We start from the raw sequence: 12,534 nt of genomic DNA, 5'->3' as shown, positions 1-12,534 counted from the left end.
CTGGGCTCTGCTGTGGTCTTTAGTCAGTGACCGAATTCCCCTGTCTGCCTGTGGTCAGAGCAAGTCCCTCTCAGCCATGGCCCACGAGGAGAGCTGAGAACAGCCAGGTACTGTCTTTACAGCCAGTCCTTTCTGCTCCTCATTAAATCAGCCCTGAGCTCTTGGACCCTCTTTCTGTGCAAAGGTGGGATATAACCTGGAGGGTTCAAACAACAGCCCCTTGTCAGACCTGGGGTTCTTTCCACTTCAGCCTCATTGACCAAAGCCTGGCAGAGCTGTGCTTTGGTTGTTTGTTTTTGGACCTTCTTCAGAGTGGCACCCTTTAAGAACCACAAATCTGAAAACAATTGTGGGTGAAGGAGATAACTATCAGATTAATGTTATTCGAAAAATGCTGCTCCTTTCAGATCAGCAATGCCATCCCTGTTTCTGGAATCACGTAGGATAAGCAGTGTAGATGGCAAGGAGTTATTTTTTCAAAAACTGTTTGGTCAGACATATATTGGGAACTGGGACCTTTGCTGATGGGGCTCCAGGTCCCGTGAGTGCCACTGACCAAAGTCAGTCCCTGAGGCTGAGGCTGGCTGGGATGGTGGGATCTCCCGCTGCAGCTGTGCCATGCATGCCCTACTGTGGTACTAATGACCACAGTGGGGCTGCCTTTAATCAGGCTTTCAGGCTTGGCAGAAATAAAGCAAGAACTGAATTAGATGCTGGTTCCCCCCTTATCCCTAGAAGCAGCTTCAGCAGGCTGTCCCGAGGGGTGGGAGTGGGCAGGAGCTGGAAATGGGCTCTGCTGCCAGATCTTCTGCTCCCGGCTCAGTGAGGAACTTCATTCTGCCAGGCTGCGTAACTGCAGATCGTCAGAGCTCTTTAAATTCACCTTGCCAAGGTACTGGAGGCTTCTGCTGCTGCCTGGTGAGCCTAAGCCAGCTCTTGGGCCCAGGGGACCGGGTGTCACTGCTCTGACTCTTATCATGAGCACCTTCAAAAGTAAAATCTGCACCTGATGTTGTGCAAACTTGGAGCTGAATCTGGAACGGATGCTGATGTGGGGGATTTTCTCTAGATGGGTTGGAGGGGACCATGCACCCAGGCCAGCATTGTACCAGTCTCCTGAGTGCACATTTAAATGTAAACTTGCCATCAGTTCCACTCCTTGGAAAAGCTGGTGCTGCCCCATGTGCTGGGAGTGGGATGTCTCTGCAGGTGAAGGCTCTGTGTGCTCTAAGTAAGGCTGGTGCAATGGGAGTAATAGACAATTTCTCAGATAATACCCTCAGGCCCATCTGCCTTGTCTAAGGCTCTTCTGAATGGTCTTGATTTATTTTTTTTTTATCACTTGAAGTCCCCAGAAAGTCTGAGTGGTTATTCACGCCGTGAAAACCTTCTGTTGACTGATGTTCTTAGAGGTTATAGATGTGCAGCTTTTTGGGGCACTGAATATGGGCATTGAAGGGTACTTGTACCAGGAAAAATGTAGCCTCTATTAGCTGTTGGAGCAGCATCTTTCTGACATGCCTGGCTCCTCAGCTCCGGCATTCTGCCACTGTGCTGTGCTGTCCCACGGCCTGGCACCGCAGCTTTCACATAACAACACTCCAGTCTCTGGAGCTAAAACATATTTAGGGATAGGTTGTACTATGAGATTCACCCACTGTCCCATAGGATGGTTTTCCTGCTGTCGATAAAAGCCTCCATCCATTTTGCATTTTGGATTCACCAATTCTATTTCTAGCGCTCCCCCCACTACAGCACAGCACCGTTCCTCGGCTGAGTTTCATCGGGCACAATCATAAAATAATTTTGAACATCTGGCTCTGGGAGTGCCGGTACAGGTGAGCTGTACCTGCACAACAGCAGCAACCCACCCAGCAATGCCCTCGTGCTGTCAGCGAGCCCCCAAGCCTCGTGTCAGCACTGCAGGGGACGGGGAGAGAGCAGGGAAGCAGAATCGGACGTGGGCAGCGCTGCAGAGCCTGCCCGGTCCCCACGGCTCCACACAGCCCCCGGAGGGCCGGGCTGACGCCAGGCTTCCCCTGCTCATCCCGCAGCCCCCCAGCCTGCACCACGGCCTGCCAGCATGAATCTGTCCTGCGAGGCTTGGCCGCCGCGCCAGAGTTGTGACAAGCTCCCACCACGCACGGCCAAGTACAGCATCGATCCAGAGAGCAGCTAACGCCCGGGCCGAAGTCTGAGGAGAACCCTCCCCTGCACACCCGCTGCTCCGGCCACAGCCATCTGCTCCGCCGGTTGTCACCGAGCGCTGCCCATTTCCCTGCACCGTGGCTCCATCTCACTCCACGTTTGTCTGGGAAAGACTGTCTAAATGATGCTAAATGCTTAGGACAAGAGGGACATGAGATTATAATGAACTGCATCTTAGCACCTTGTCATGGGCAAATTCTCCCACAGTTCTTAGCAAAGCTGGGGAGAAGGGTGAGGGCTGCACATCCAGTGCCAGGGTTCAGTCCAGCCCACAGATAACGAGGGGCTTCACACCTTAGTGCTCCTCAGCCACGTGAAAGAAGGGCATATCTGGGCACTTTGGGCGGTATCCATTGTCTGTGCTGCAGACACAAAGATACCCTCCTCCTCAATACAGCCTAAATGCATTTTTTTCCAACTCCCTGACCTAAAGGATGCAGCATCCAGCCCGTGCATGAATAGGGCTGTCAGGCAACAATGTCCCACACCACTAATGCGCCTCTGTTTATCTGCATAGGGCTTTTTTAATTGTATGTGTTAAATGTCCAGCATCTTTGGGACGTTCATCTGGGAAAAAGAAATGTGAACAGTCTCTGTGCCAGACATCCGTCCGCACTGCTGTTCCTATTCCCAGTGCATTCTTTGAGAAGACCACCATCTGCTCTGACCACCACCTAAGGCAGATGCCCCCTTCTCAGTGCACAGTCCCTGCTCTCAAGCCACCCAAATCTGATTAGGCCTGTTCTGATGAGAGGCCTGGAGGAGGGCAAGGGAAAGTTACTCAGGAGAGAAAATAATAACCACATGTTAATTAATTTTTCACTACAGATCCGCGGAAAATACACAAACCAGCTCAGGGTGCATAAGCCAAAAGGAACAGCTCTGCCGGCTTGCTGGGGGGCGGTTAATTTGGGGGGTTTGGGACTATTATTACTATTATTATTTACCAGAGGAGGAGTGGCCCCAGCCCTGTCAGGGAAAGGAAATCTTATCCCCACTGCTGCCCTCTACACACTCTTTACCACCTCTCCTCCAGCTTTCCCTCACAGTCCCTTGGATTTCCTGTAGCATCCTGCAGCAAGAGCAGAGCCTTTCCCCCACTGCACCCAGGCTGGGGGCTCTGCCTGTCCCTGCAGCAGGGGACATCCCCAGCACGGTGGTCACCCGGCAGATGTGCTCAAAGAAGGGCGAGCAGACAGGACGAGCCAGATCAGGTTGCAGAGGAGCACAGCCAGGAGAAAGCAACCGAAACACCGCTCCAGAAGTATTTGGGAAAAGCAGCTGAACAGGCATTAAACCAGAATCCAGACGTTACTGTCCAGCAAAAGCCTTGTATCAGCTTCATGAATTATTTGACTGTGTGCACGAGAGCAATGAAATACACCCCAAACCTAGCCCAAACCACCAAGGATGAGGAGAGCACTGAATTACGAGGAGCTGAAGAAAATCCCTGTCAAGTTATCTCTAAATTTAAGAGCCACTTGAGGCAAAACCAAAACTCCAGCTGCACCCATCTGAAACGGTCCACGCGATTCCTGGCAGAGAGAGGCATGGTGGGGCCAGGGAGGCTGGGACCAAGGGATCAGGAGGTAACAACTTCTACAGACCCCACACCGGAGGGTTTGGGGAGCACGATGACTGGTCTCCCTACAGCCAGTGGCTCTGCAAAGCGCTCCCAGCCCTAACGTCCAGCAGGCATCCAGGCACTGGGAAATAAGCTGTACTGCCCCTTGAAAATTCGGTTGTCCCCCAGGACATGCCTGTCAGTGTTTGCTGGTTTAGGGGAGCCTGGGTGTAACTCCTGCCTGTAGCCTGCAGGGACTCTGCCAGGGAAGATGCGGGGGCCTAGGCACGCTCCTTGCTGAAACTTCATCTGTGCAGAGGCCCTTTGGGAATATGCGGGCTTGCACCAGCCTGGTTGAGCCGCTGACCCTTGGGACTCCCTCCCGGACAAAGGGGAGGGGGCGTCTAGCGAGCAGCAGGGTCGAGGGAGTCTGGCTCGGCCTCTCTGGGGTACCATGACTCTGCAGCATTTGGAAGATCTGGGATAGAGTCGCCGGCTGGATGGAGAGGACCCGAGGGGAGTGCTGGCTCGGTGGAAGGGGGTACCGCTCCTAATCCGCCCTCCACAGGGGCTCCTGGAGAGGGGGGAGCAGGAGAGAAGGGCTGCTAAAAGGTCTCAAAAAAAAAAAAAATCGCAAAGAATTTTTTTGGGGCATGGCATGGGGGAGGGGGGCTGAGAGGGGAGAAAGAAAGGAGCCTCTGAGCACCACGAAGGGAGAGGGAGAAATAATGACCCTTCCCCCTCCCCCCAATAATCAGGCGGACCAGATGGGAGGTAAATAGTGCGTTTAGAAGCATTTGCCACAGATGGGCTGCCCTCAATGGAAGCATCCTCCAGCCACATCAATGCTGGAGTCTGTGTGCACAGAAAACACTGCACCCTTCAGAGCAGCGGCAGCAGCAGCAGCAGCGGGAGAGGCGGGGAGGGACAGGGGAAAAAAAAAAAAAATCCCTGCCGGAGCTCTCCGGTGCCCGCGGTCCCGGCGGGGCGGCGGGGGGCGCGGGGGATGGCGGGGGGCGCGGGGCCGGGGCAGCCCCGCCGGGCGCTCCCTGCGCGGGGCCGGGGCCGCCAAAGTTGCGCGTTTCCCCCCGCGCCGGGGAGCGGGACACGCTCGGGACGGGAACAATGGGGCGGCGGGGCAGCCCCGGGCGGCGGCGGGAGGAGGGAGGGAGGCGGCGGCCGGTGCCCCGCGCCCCGGCCCGGCCGGGCGCCGAACAATGAGGCTCCGGCGGGGGAGTTCCCGGGACGGCGGCCCGCGGGCAGGCGGGGGGGGCTGCCCTAATCCGGGCTCTGCCGCTGCCCGCACCCCCCGGGGCACCGGCTGCGGCGGCCGCGCCGGGCGGGCAGCGCCGCGGGACGCCGGGGCCGGGCTCGGCGCGGCGGCAGGACTCGCCCCGCTCCGCTCGGCAGGACTCGCCCCGCTCCGCTCCGCTCGGCGCGGCGGCGGGGCGGGCAGGGCGCGGCGGCGGCGCGGGGGGGCCGGGGGGTGCCGGCGCCCCCTCCCCGCCGCCCGCTGCCCTTGACTGCAGCCCTGTCCCCGGCCGTGGGGCGGATGGGAAATGCCGGGCGAACGTGATCGGACAGAGCGGGGGGGCGGCGGGGCCCGCACCGGGCGGCGGCGCGGCCCCCCCGCGGGGGCAGGTGCACGGCGGCGGGCGCGGGGCACCGCCGCCCCCTCCTCCCCCGCGCCGGCAGCGCCCGGGGACGGCGGCAGCACCGGATGGGACGGGGACGGGGACTGAGGGGGGGGTTGGCGGAAGGTGCGAGGCTCCGGGCGGGCGCCTCTCCCCATCCGCATCCCGGGCGGGTCGGGGCGGCGGGGGCGCGGCGGCTGCCCCGGGAGCGGCGGGGGCTGCGGGAGCGGCCGGGCCCCGCGTCGCGCCCCGCATGGGGCATGCGCGCTCCCGGCGGCCGGCGGGGCTGGGCCGCCCGGTGCTGACGGGACAGGGCCGGCGCGGCGGTGGAGGGGACCGCGGCCCCGGGGGTGCCCGCCCCCGCCCCGGGCAATTCACCCCCCCCTCCCTGCCCGCACCCCCGGGGAGGACAGACAGACACGGACAGGCAGGCAGACAAGACAGACACAGAGCCCCCGGGGCACGGAGCGCACTAACCGTTCCCGTTTTCACCGGCACATAAACCACCACTTGACCCATCTTCGTCGCCTCCCTGGTGCCGTTTCCCAGGCGGAAGCCCTTGGACCGGACCCAGAACTGGAACTTGCCTTTCTCCCCCCCGCCGGAGCCGCCGCCTGAGCCGGTTCCCCCCTGCAGCACCTCGGCGATGCGCTGGTACTTGCTCCGGGTCACCGTCTTGGTTTTGGCCGAGTCCCCGTAGGTGCGCAGGCACCAGTCCCGGAACTGCCGCCCCAGCTCGCTGTCCCCGGGGCGGCTCCCCCGCAGCAGTAACGGCGGCTTCGGCATCGCCCGACCGGCGGCGGCGGCGGTAACGGCGGCGGTAGCAGCAGCAGCGGCGGCGCCCGGCCCCGCGCCCTGTCCCGGAGCGGGCGGAGGGGCAGCGGCGCTCCTGGGACGGGCTGCGGGGGCGACGGGCGGGATGGAGCGGGGAGCAAGAAGCGCAGGGAGGGTGGCGGCCGCTGTAACGGGGAGGGGGGGAAGCACCGGGGCTCGGACAGCGACCGGAGGGAGGCACCGGCGGCGCCAGCAGCAGCAGCAGCCGCTCCTGTCACAGGATCACAGGCGGCTCCGGCTCGTCCCCCTCCCTCCCTCCCTCCGCCCGCCCGCCCGCCCGCCCGTCCCTGCCTCCTCCGCCCCCCTCCGGCCGCCTCCTCCTCTCAGCGGGATCCCACCTGTTAGAGCGGCCTCGCCGCCACCGACGGGCCCCCCCCCCTCCAACCCCCCGCCCCGGGGCTGCCGCTCCCCCCGCCCCGGCTCCGGTGGGATGCGCTCCCCCGGCTCGGCCGCCCTCCCCCTCCCTCTCCGCTTCCCCGCTCCCCGGCCATACGGCCCCGTACAGCGGGGCAGCGGGGCAGCGGGGGGCACGGCCGGGGCGGGGTGGGGGGTGTCGGTGGGCGCGGGTCCCGGTGCCGGTCCCAGACAAAGGGCCGGCGGGGCGCGGGCGCACGTGTACGGCGGGACGGGCCGGCGGGGGCGGAGGCGGGCACCTGCCGAGCCGCCGCAGAGCCGGGGAGGAGCCGCGGGGGCAGCGGGAGCGGCAGGGGGAAGGTGGGGAGGGGGAGTCCGCCACCCGCCGGGAGGACCGGGATCGTCCCGCAGCGCCCTCGGTTGACCGGAGCGGCTGCGGCTTGTCCCGCCGGACCGGGAGAGCCGCACCCCGCCCCGAGCCCGGCCCCGGGGCAACCGCGGTCCTGCCGGCCCCTGGAGCGGGAGACAAAGGCCGGACCCCGGCCCCGGTGCCTCTCTGCGCTCCCCCGCCCTCCGCATCCGCCCCGCAGCCCCGGCTGTCCCGCGGCGGGACCGAGCGCCGCCACTGCGGGGCGAGCGGGGGGGGTCGGGACACGATCCCGCTGCTCCGACCCCGAGGGGGCGGAGGCGAGGGGCGGCCACGGCGGGTCCCGGGGGGGTGAGATGGGGCGGCCCGTCCCGGCCGGCGGCTGCGGCTCGGGCTCTGCCCGGCGCTCTCACGCATGTGCTGTGATGCTGGTGGTGCCACACGTGTGCTCCCGGTCTGTCCATCGGTGTCACATGTGTGCTCCATGCCCACCCGGCAGTGCCACGCGTGTGCTCCTGCTCTGCCCATCAATGCCACACATATGCTCCCGGTCTATTCTTTGGTCCCATGCATGTGCTCCCTGTCCACCAGTGCCATACGTGTGCTCCTGGTCTGTCCATCAGTGCCACAAGCATGTTCCGTGCCCATCCAACAGTGTCACATGTGTGTGCTTTTGATCTGTCTGTTGGTGTCATATGTGTTCCCTATCTGTCCCTCAATGCCACATATGTGCTCCTGGTCTGTCCATGAGTGCCACATGTGTGTCCCATGCTCACCCGGCAGTGCCACGTGTCTGCTCCTGGTCTGTCTCTTGGTGCCAGGACCTGTTCCCTGTCTGTCCATCAATGCCACGCTTGTGGTCCCAGTCTGTCCATCAGTGCCATGCGTGTGCTCCATCTGTCCCTCGGTCCCACACCTATGTTCCCTGTCCATCAGTGACATGCATGTTCCCACTCTGTCCATTGGTGCCACATACGTGCTCTGTGCCCACTCAGCAGTGCCACGGATGTGCTCCTGGTCTGTCCATCAGTGCCACATGTGCTCCATTGCCTGTCCTGCAGTGCCACACGTGTGTTCCATGCCCAGCCAGCAGTGCCACACACCTGCTCCGTCCCAGTTGGTGCATATGAGGGCTGCCTGTGCGTTCAGGAGTGCTAAGGCTGGCGTGAGATGTAGGAGCAGGGGCTGGGAGTCTGTGGGAACCTGGAAGAGGAATTTGATGTGTCAGTGAGTTGTCAGAGGCTGGTGCTAGAGGTGCTGGGCGTGGCAGCAGAGCAGCCAGGGCACAGCTGGCCGTGGTGCCACATGCCAAGGCTGGAGACACAGGGGAAGGTGAGGGCACTTCATGGCTGAAGGGCAGTTTTCTTCACTGCCCCTTGCCCTCTGCCAGTTGCATGGTGCCCATCCAACAGATCTCGAGGTGAAAATGGAATGCTGTAGGAGCTGAGCCATAGGTTAGCCATGCCAGAATGGTACAGAGAAACCAGGGGATGTCTGTGACACTGGAGCCTTGGCATTACTTATTGCAATATGCCACTGTAGATCATGTTGACCTTCCCTATCCCACTGGATGTCTGGACACCTCTCAAAAAATTCCCAGTGTCCCCATCCAGTTTGCATGGGTCCCAACATGATGCCATTGGAGAGGGACTCGGGGAGTGCAGAGGGTCTTTCCCATTGTGGATTTTCACCCCAAGGCACATTGTGCAGGATGCCTACAGGAACTCGCTGCTGTGCTGCAGTATTTCTGGCGACCACTACGAACAGGATGGACATCCTCTGAAGCCTCAGCCAGCCATGGAAGCATGGCTTTCTTCAGGGATGGTTGTGAGGAGCAGTGAGTGGACAGAAATGGCAGAAAAGAAAAGGATGTTCTGCAGAATTTGGGTTCAGTGGGCAACTTTCTCTCAAAGACTTTGTGGATGAAGTTAGGCTCAGCTCTCAGCCTGCTCCAGCCCCTGGGCATCCACCTGCCCCAAATAAAGTGACTGGCTGAGCTGGTGTTCAGAGCCAGCTGGTACAGAGGGAGCCATGGAGGGGATCCTATGAGAACTTGGTGAATCAGTGTTGTGGGTGGTGTGGTGACAGTTGGATGTCCGTGAGTGCCAGGGAAGTTCTCATTGCTGGAGTCCAGACACTTTTCAGGAGATGTTGAATGAGGATGGGAGCAAAAGGATGTTTTGCTTCTGCTGAGGAGTTGCTGTGCCCAGGGGTGGTGCTGCCTTCTTCACGATGGTCAGACCTCCTGGCTGAGGTCACCACCGAATTCCCCACCTTGCAGTTGAACTGCTGAGGAGCCAGGGCAAAGGGAATGTCCTCTCACACCACTGTAGGCATGGGCAGATGTCTTCTCCTACCTCAGCCCACCCACTGGAAGGTTTGGGGTCCACTTAGAAAGCAATGCAGAGGTCCCTCTGGTGAGCATGGACAGGAGTTTCCCTAGTTTGGGAAAGCAAGGCCAGCCATGCCAAGAACTGATGTCCTCTGAGTGACTATTTTGTGCAGACCACTCGCACCAGCCTGAGTGTTCAGATCAATATTTTACGTCCCAAACCAGCATGGATTCAATGAGTATTTAACTTGCACTGCACAAGCATTCTCAGGACACAGCAAGTTAGAGTGCATGATGTTGAGGCCGCTCTTGTCCTTAAAGATAGGGGGGAAAAGGAAGTGGAATTGTTTGGTGGCACTGGACCTTCAGCGGTCGGTTCTGGCTGCAGGTACCGGGTGTGTTCAGCACCAGGTGTCTGCTGACAAATTTTTTATAGACAAACAGGTGGTGCCTCCAGGTCCATAGCTATTTATACTGTATGCAAAAAAGGTCGGGTTTGGGTTTTACCTGAGTGCTCCGCTGCTCTTTTCTCTTTAAGGTGCCTTTCTAATTGCCTGCAAGTTGTTTCTGTTCTAAAGAAATTTTTGTTCTTCTGACAAAAATGCTCAGCTGGACCAGGGAGTGGACGTGCACAGGACAAAGGAGTTGGCACCTGCAGAGGTCAGAAACTGCAACATACAGCAAGGGATGAAATCCTGCTGTGCCACCAGAGACATCCCATCAGGTGCTCGAGAAGTCATAGAATCATGAAATGGTTTGGGTTGGAAGGGACCTTAAAGACCATCTAATTCCAACCCCTCTGTCATGTGCAGGGACACCTTTTACGAGACCAGGTTGCTCCAAACCCCGTCCAACCTGGCCTTGAACACCTGATCTCCTTGTTCAACATCTGGATTTGCACTCAAATAGAGCCAAAACTGGAACTATCTACCTACTGCCCCTGAGTGTTGCTGGGTGGGATCAGAGGCAGGCAGAGGGGTGTGCACGGGGGCACCCATCCCATCCATGGACGTTGCCTAGTGCTGAGCAACACAAAGTGAACTCAGGAGTTAATAACCATCACTTTTGCTGGCAGCTGGGAGTACTTCCTTGGGGAGGGTTAGAGTATGTTGAGGTACTTATTGAATCACTACGGATGATGTTTGGCTCTTGTAACTTCAGTCACTCACAGCTGGACAGCCAGAGGTACGTGGGTGTCTCAACTGCCTCTACAGTCAGTGTATGACAATGAGCACCTCCAGAAACCATTCATTCCCATGCTCTGAACACTCCCCATGGAGTGAGATGAGTTGCTCGCTGGAACTGCCTTATTCTTCCCATCAAACACAAAGGGAGCCCGTGTGTCTCTGTCCGTGTCTGAGACTGAGGCTGGATGGGAGACCTGTGATCCACCAAGAGATTTGTGATCCACCAAGGGAAGAACTGTGGTCCATCAACTGGATAGCTCTGATCCACCAGCAGGATGGAAAAGGGCAATGATCCCAAGTTGTCTTGGAAGAGTCATTTCAAAGGAGGCACAGAGAAGTATGAAGGCTCTGGAGATGCTCTGGACTGCCACCTGGTTCTAGTGAGCCATACTGAGAAAATTTAGCCTGAAACTAGTGCAGAGAGAGTTTGCTGGATTGTTCAGGAGAGAGGAGAGTGTCTTACAGAGATGACTCAGCTCCCTGATCTCAGAGAAACGGATGCTGAGAGAAGACACGTTTGTGGACAACCAGAGACAGATACCAGAGAGGGACACAGGCTAAACCCTGGCACCACCTTGGTACGAGACAAGTAGGAATGCACAGACCATGGAAAACCCCATGTCTGAAATGAGGAGATGCTGACCAAGCATCAGAGCCATGAGGGTCTATGAGATTGACTTCAGAGGAGAATAGGGGAGACAACCTGGTGGCTGCAAAAAGGAGCTCGGTCGGGTTCTGGGTGACGTGGCCCAGTGTGGCTGCCTCTCACAGCAGGCACTGGGCACAGTCAGGGGTCCCAATGGGGTCTCTGTCCCCAGAGTGAGATATCAGCTTTAATTTTCCTGCAGTTTTTGCTAACTCTGAGCCTAAACAATGAGGTTTTCCCAAGTAGAATTATTCTTGACTTTAATCAAAACCCAATTTAGATCCAGGTCAGATAATAAGTCAAAGCAGCTCAGGGAAGTCATCAAGGAGCGAGAATTCCATCTGGAGCCTGTTGGATTGCTGTCCGTGTCACAGCACCAAACATCATTTGGTGTGGCTTCTGCTTGGGAGAGGCCTGGGATCGAGACAGGCAGAGCAACCAGAGTCACAAATTGAGAGGGGATTTGTGGAAATAATAGACATTTTTCCCACCTTCTTATTCTGTCTCCAGTGTGGCTTCAGCGGGCTGGGAATCAAACCACGTGGCCGCTGGATTGGTGTGCTTGGAGGAAGAGCCACAGAAGGAGTGGGGTAGCCTGGCGCTGTGGGGAAGGACTGAAATACCCAGCAGCTGCCAGAGCTGTGTGGGAGCCCGGGCAGGAACAGCCAGGGAGCTGCAGAGCAGGGCTGAGCTCCATTCCCAGAGCTGCGTGGGGAAGGCTGATGGCACCTGCCCACATCCTCTGCGACTGCACATGATGCCACGTCTCCCTCAGTTTCAAGACCAGCAAATTCACCCTTCTCTGCTTTTTTCCTTCAGGAGAAAGAAGGAAAAAAAAAAAAACCAACCAGGAGACCACAGATTTCCAGGCTAGGCTGTGCTAAGGCGGCACAAGCTGTCAGCAGGCACGCCGGGAGCAGCCGGGAGCAGCCGGGGTGCCCTCTGCAAGCTGGAGAGCTCATTGTCTGTGTGGCAGAGGACAAGAGGGAAGGAAGAGGAACCAAAAATAGTCTTACAGTTTAAGAAGTAAAACTGTTCCTGTGACCTCTCACACTTGTGCTGGGTTAACAGTTGGACTCGATGATCTTAGAGGTCTTTTCCAACCTTAGCCATTCCACGATTCCATGATTCGCCATGCTGGGGGGTCTGTCTTCCTCCACCAGCCCAGAGGAGGGTCTTCTTCATTTTTCCAGGTGTGATCTGTCCCTCCAGGCACATCTGCTCGGGCTGTCCTCCCCGGCTCCTTTACCCTCCTTTGAAATCCTCACCATGGGTGCACTCCAGCAGCATCTGCAGCTGCAAACATCTGGACAGGGCTTTCCCATGAGCCAGCTCAGAGGTCAGGGGATTGCTCTGAGGAATCCCTGCTACTTCTGTGAGACCCCTGGGCATGGCTGGCACAGGAGGG

The 12,534-nt window shown here is 58.8% G+C and overlaps 1 protein-coding gene across 1 annotated transcript in view; it reads right to left on the bottom strand.

Annotated features, from left to right (window-relative positions):
• The window catches only part of NOL4L (nucleolar protein 4 like), a 63,101-nt gene extending 56,667 nt beyond the window's left edge, over nucleotides 1–6,434 (bottom strand). The window contains exon 1 of the mRNA XM_027721764.2: nucleotides 5,884–6,434. Within this exon, the coding sequence (XP_027577565.1) occupies nucleotides 5,884–6,192 (309 nt within the window). The 5' untranslated portion in view covers nucleotides 6,193–6,434. The remainder of the gene's footprint in view (nucleotides 1–5,883) is intronic.
• Nucleotides 6,435–12,534: the final 6,100 nt, after the last annotated feature.

The sequence above is a fragment of the Pipra filicauda genome, unplaced genomic scaffold (genome assembly GCF_003945595.2).
Source record: "Pipra filicauda isolate LSUMZ 115617 unplaced genomic scaffold, ASM394559v2 scaffold385_size793830_pilon, whole genome shotgun sequence".
Taxonomy (NCBI): domain Eukaryota; kingdom Metazoa; phylum Chordata; class Aves; order Passeriformes; family Pipridae; genus Pipra; species Pipra filicauda.
Note: the sequence above shows the minus strand (reverse complement) of the source record. Positions and strands in the feature narration are given on the sequence as shown.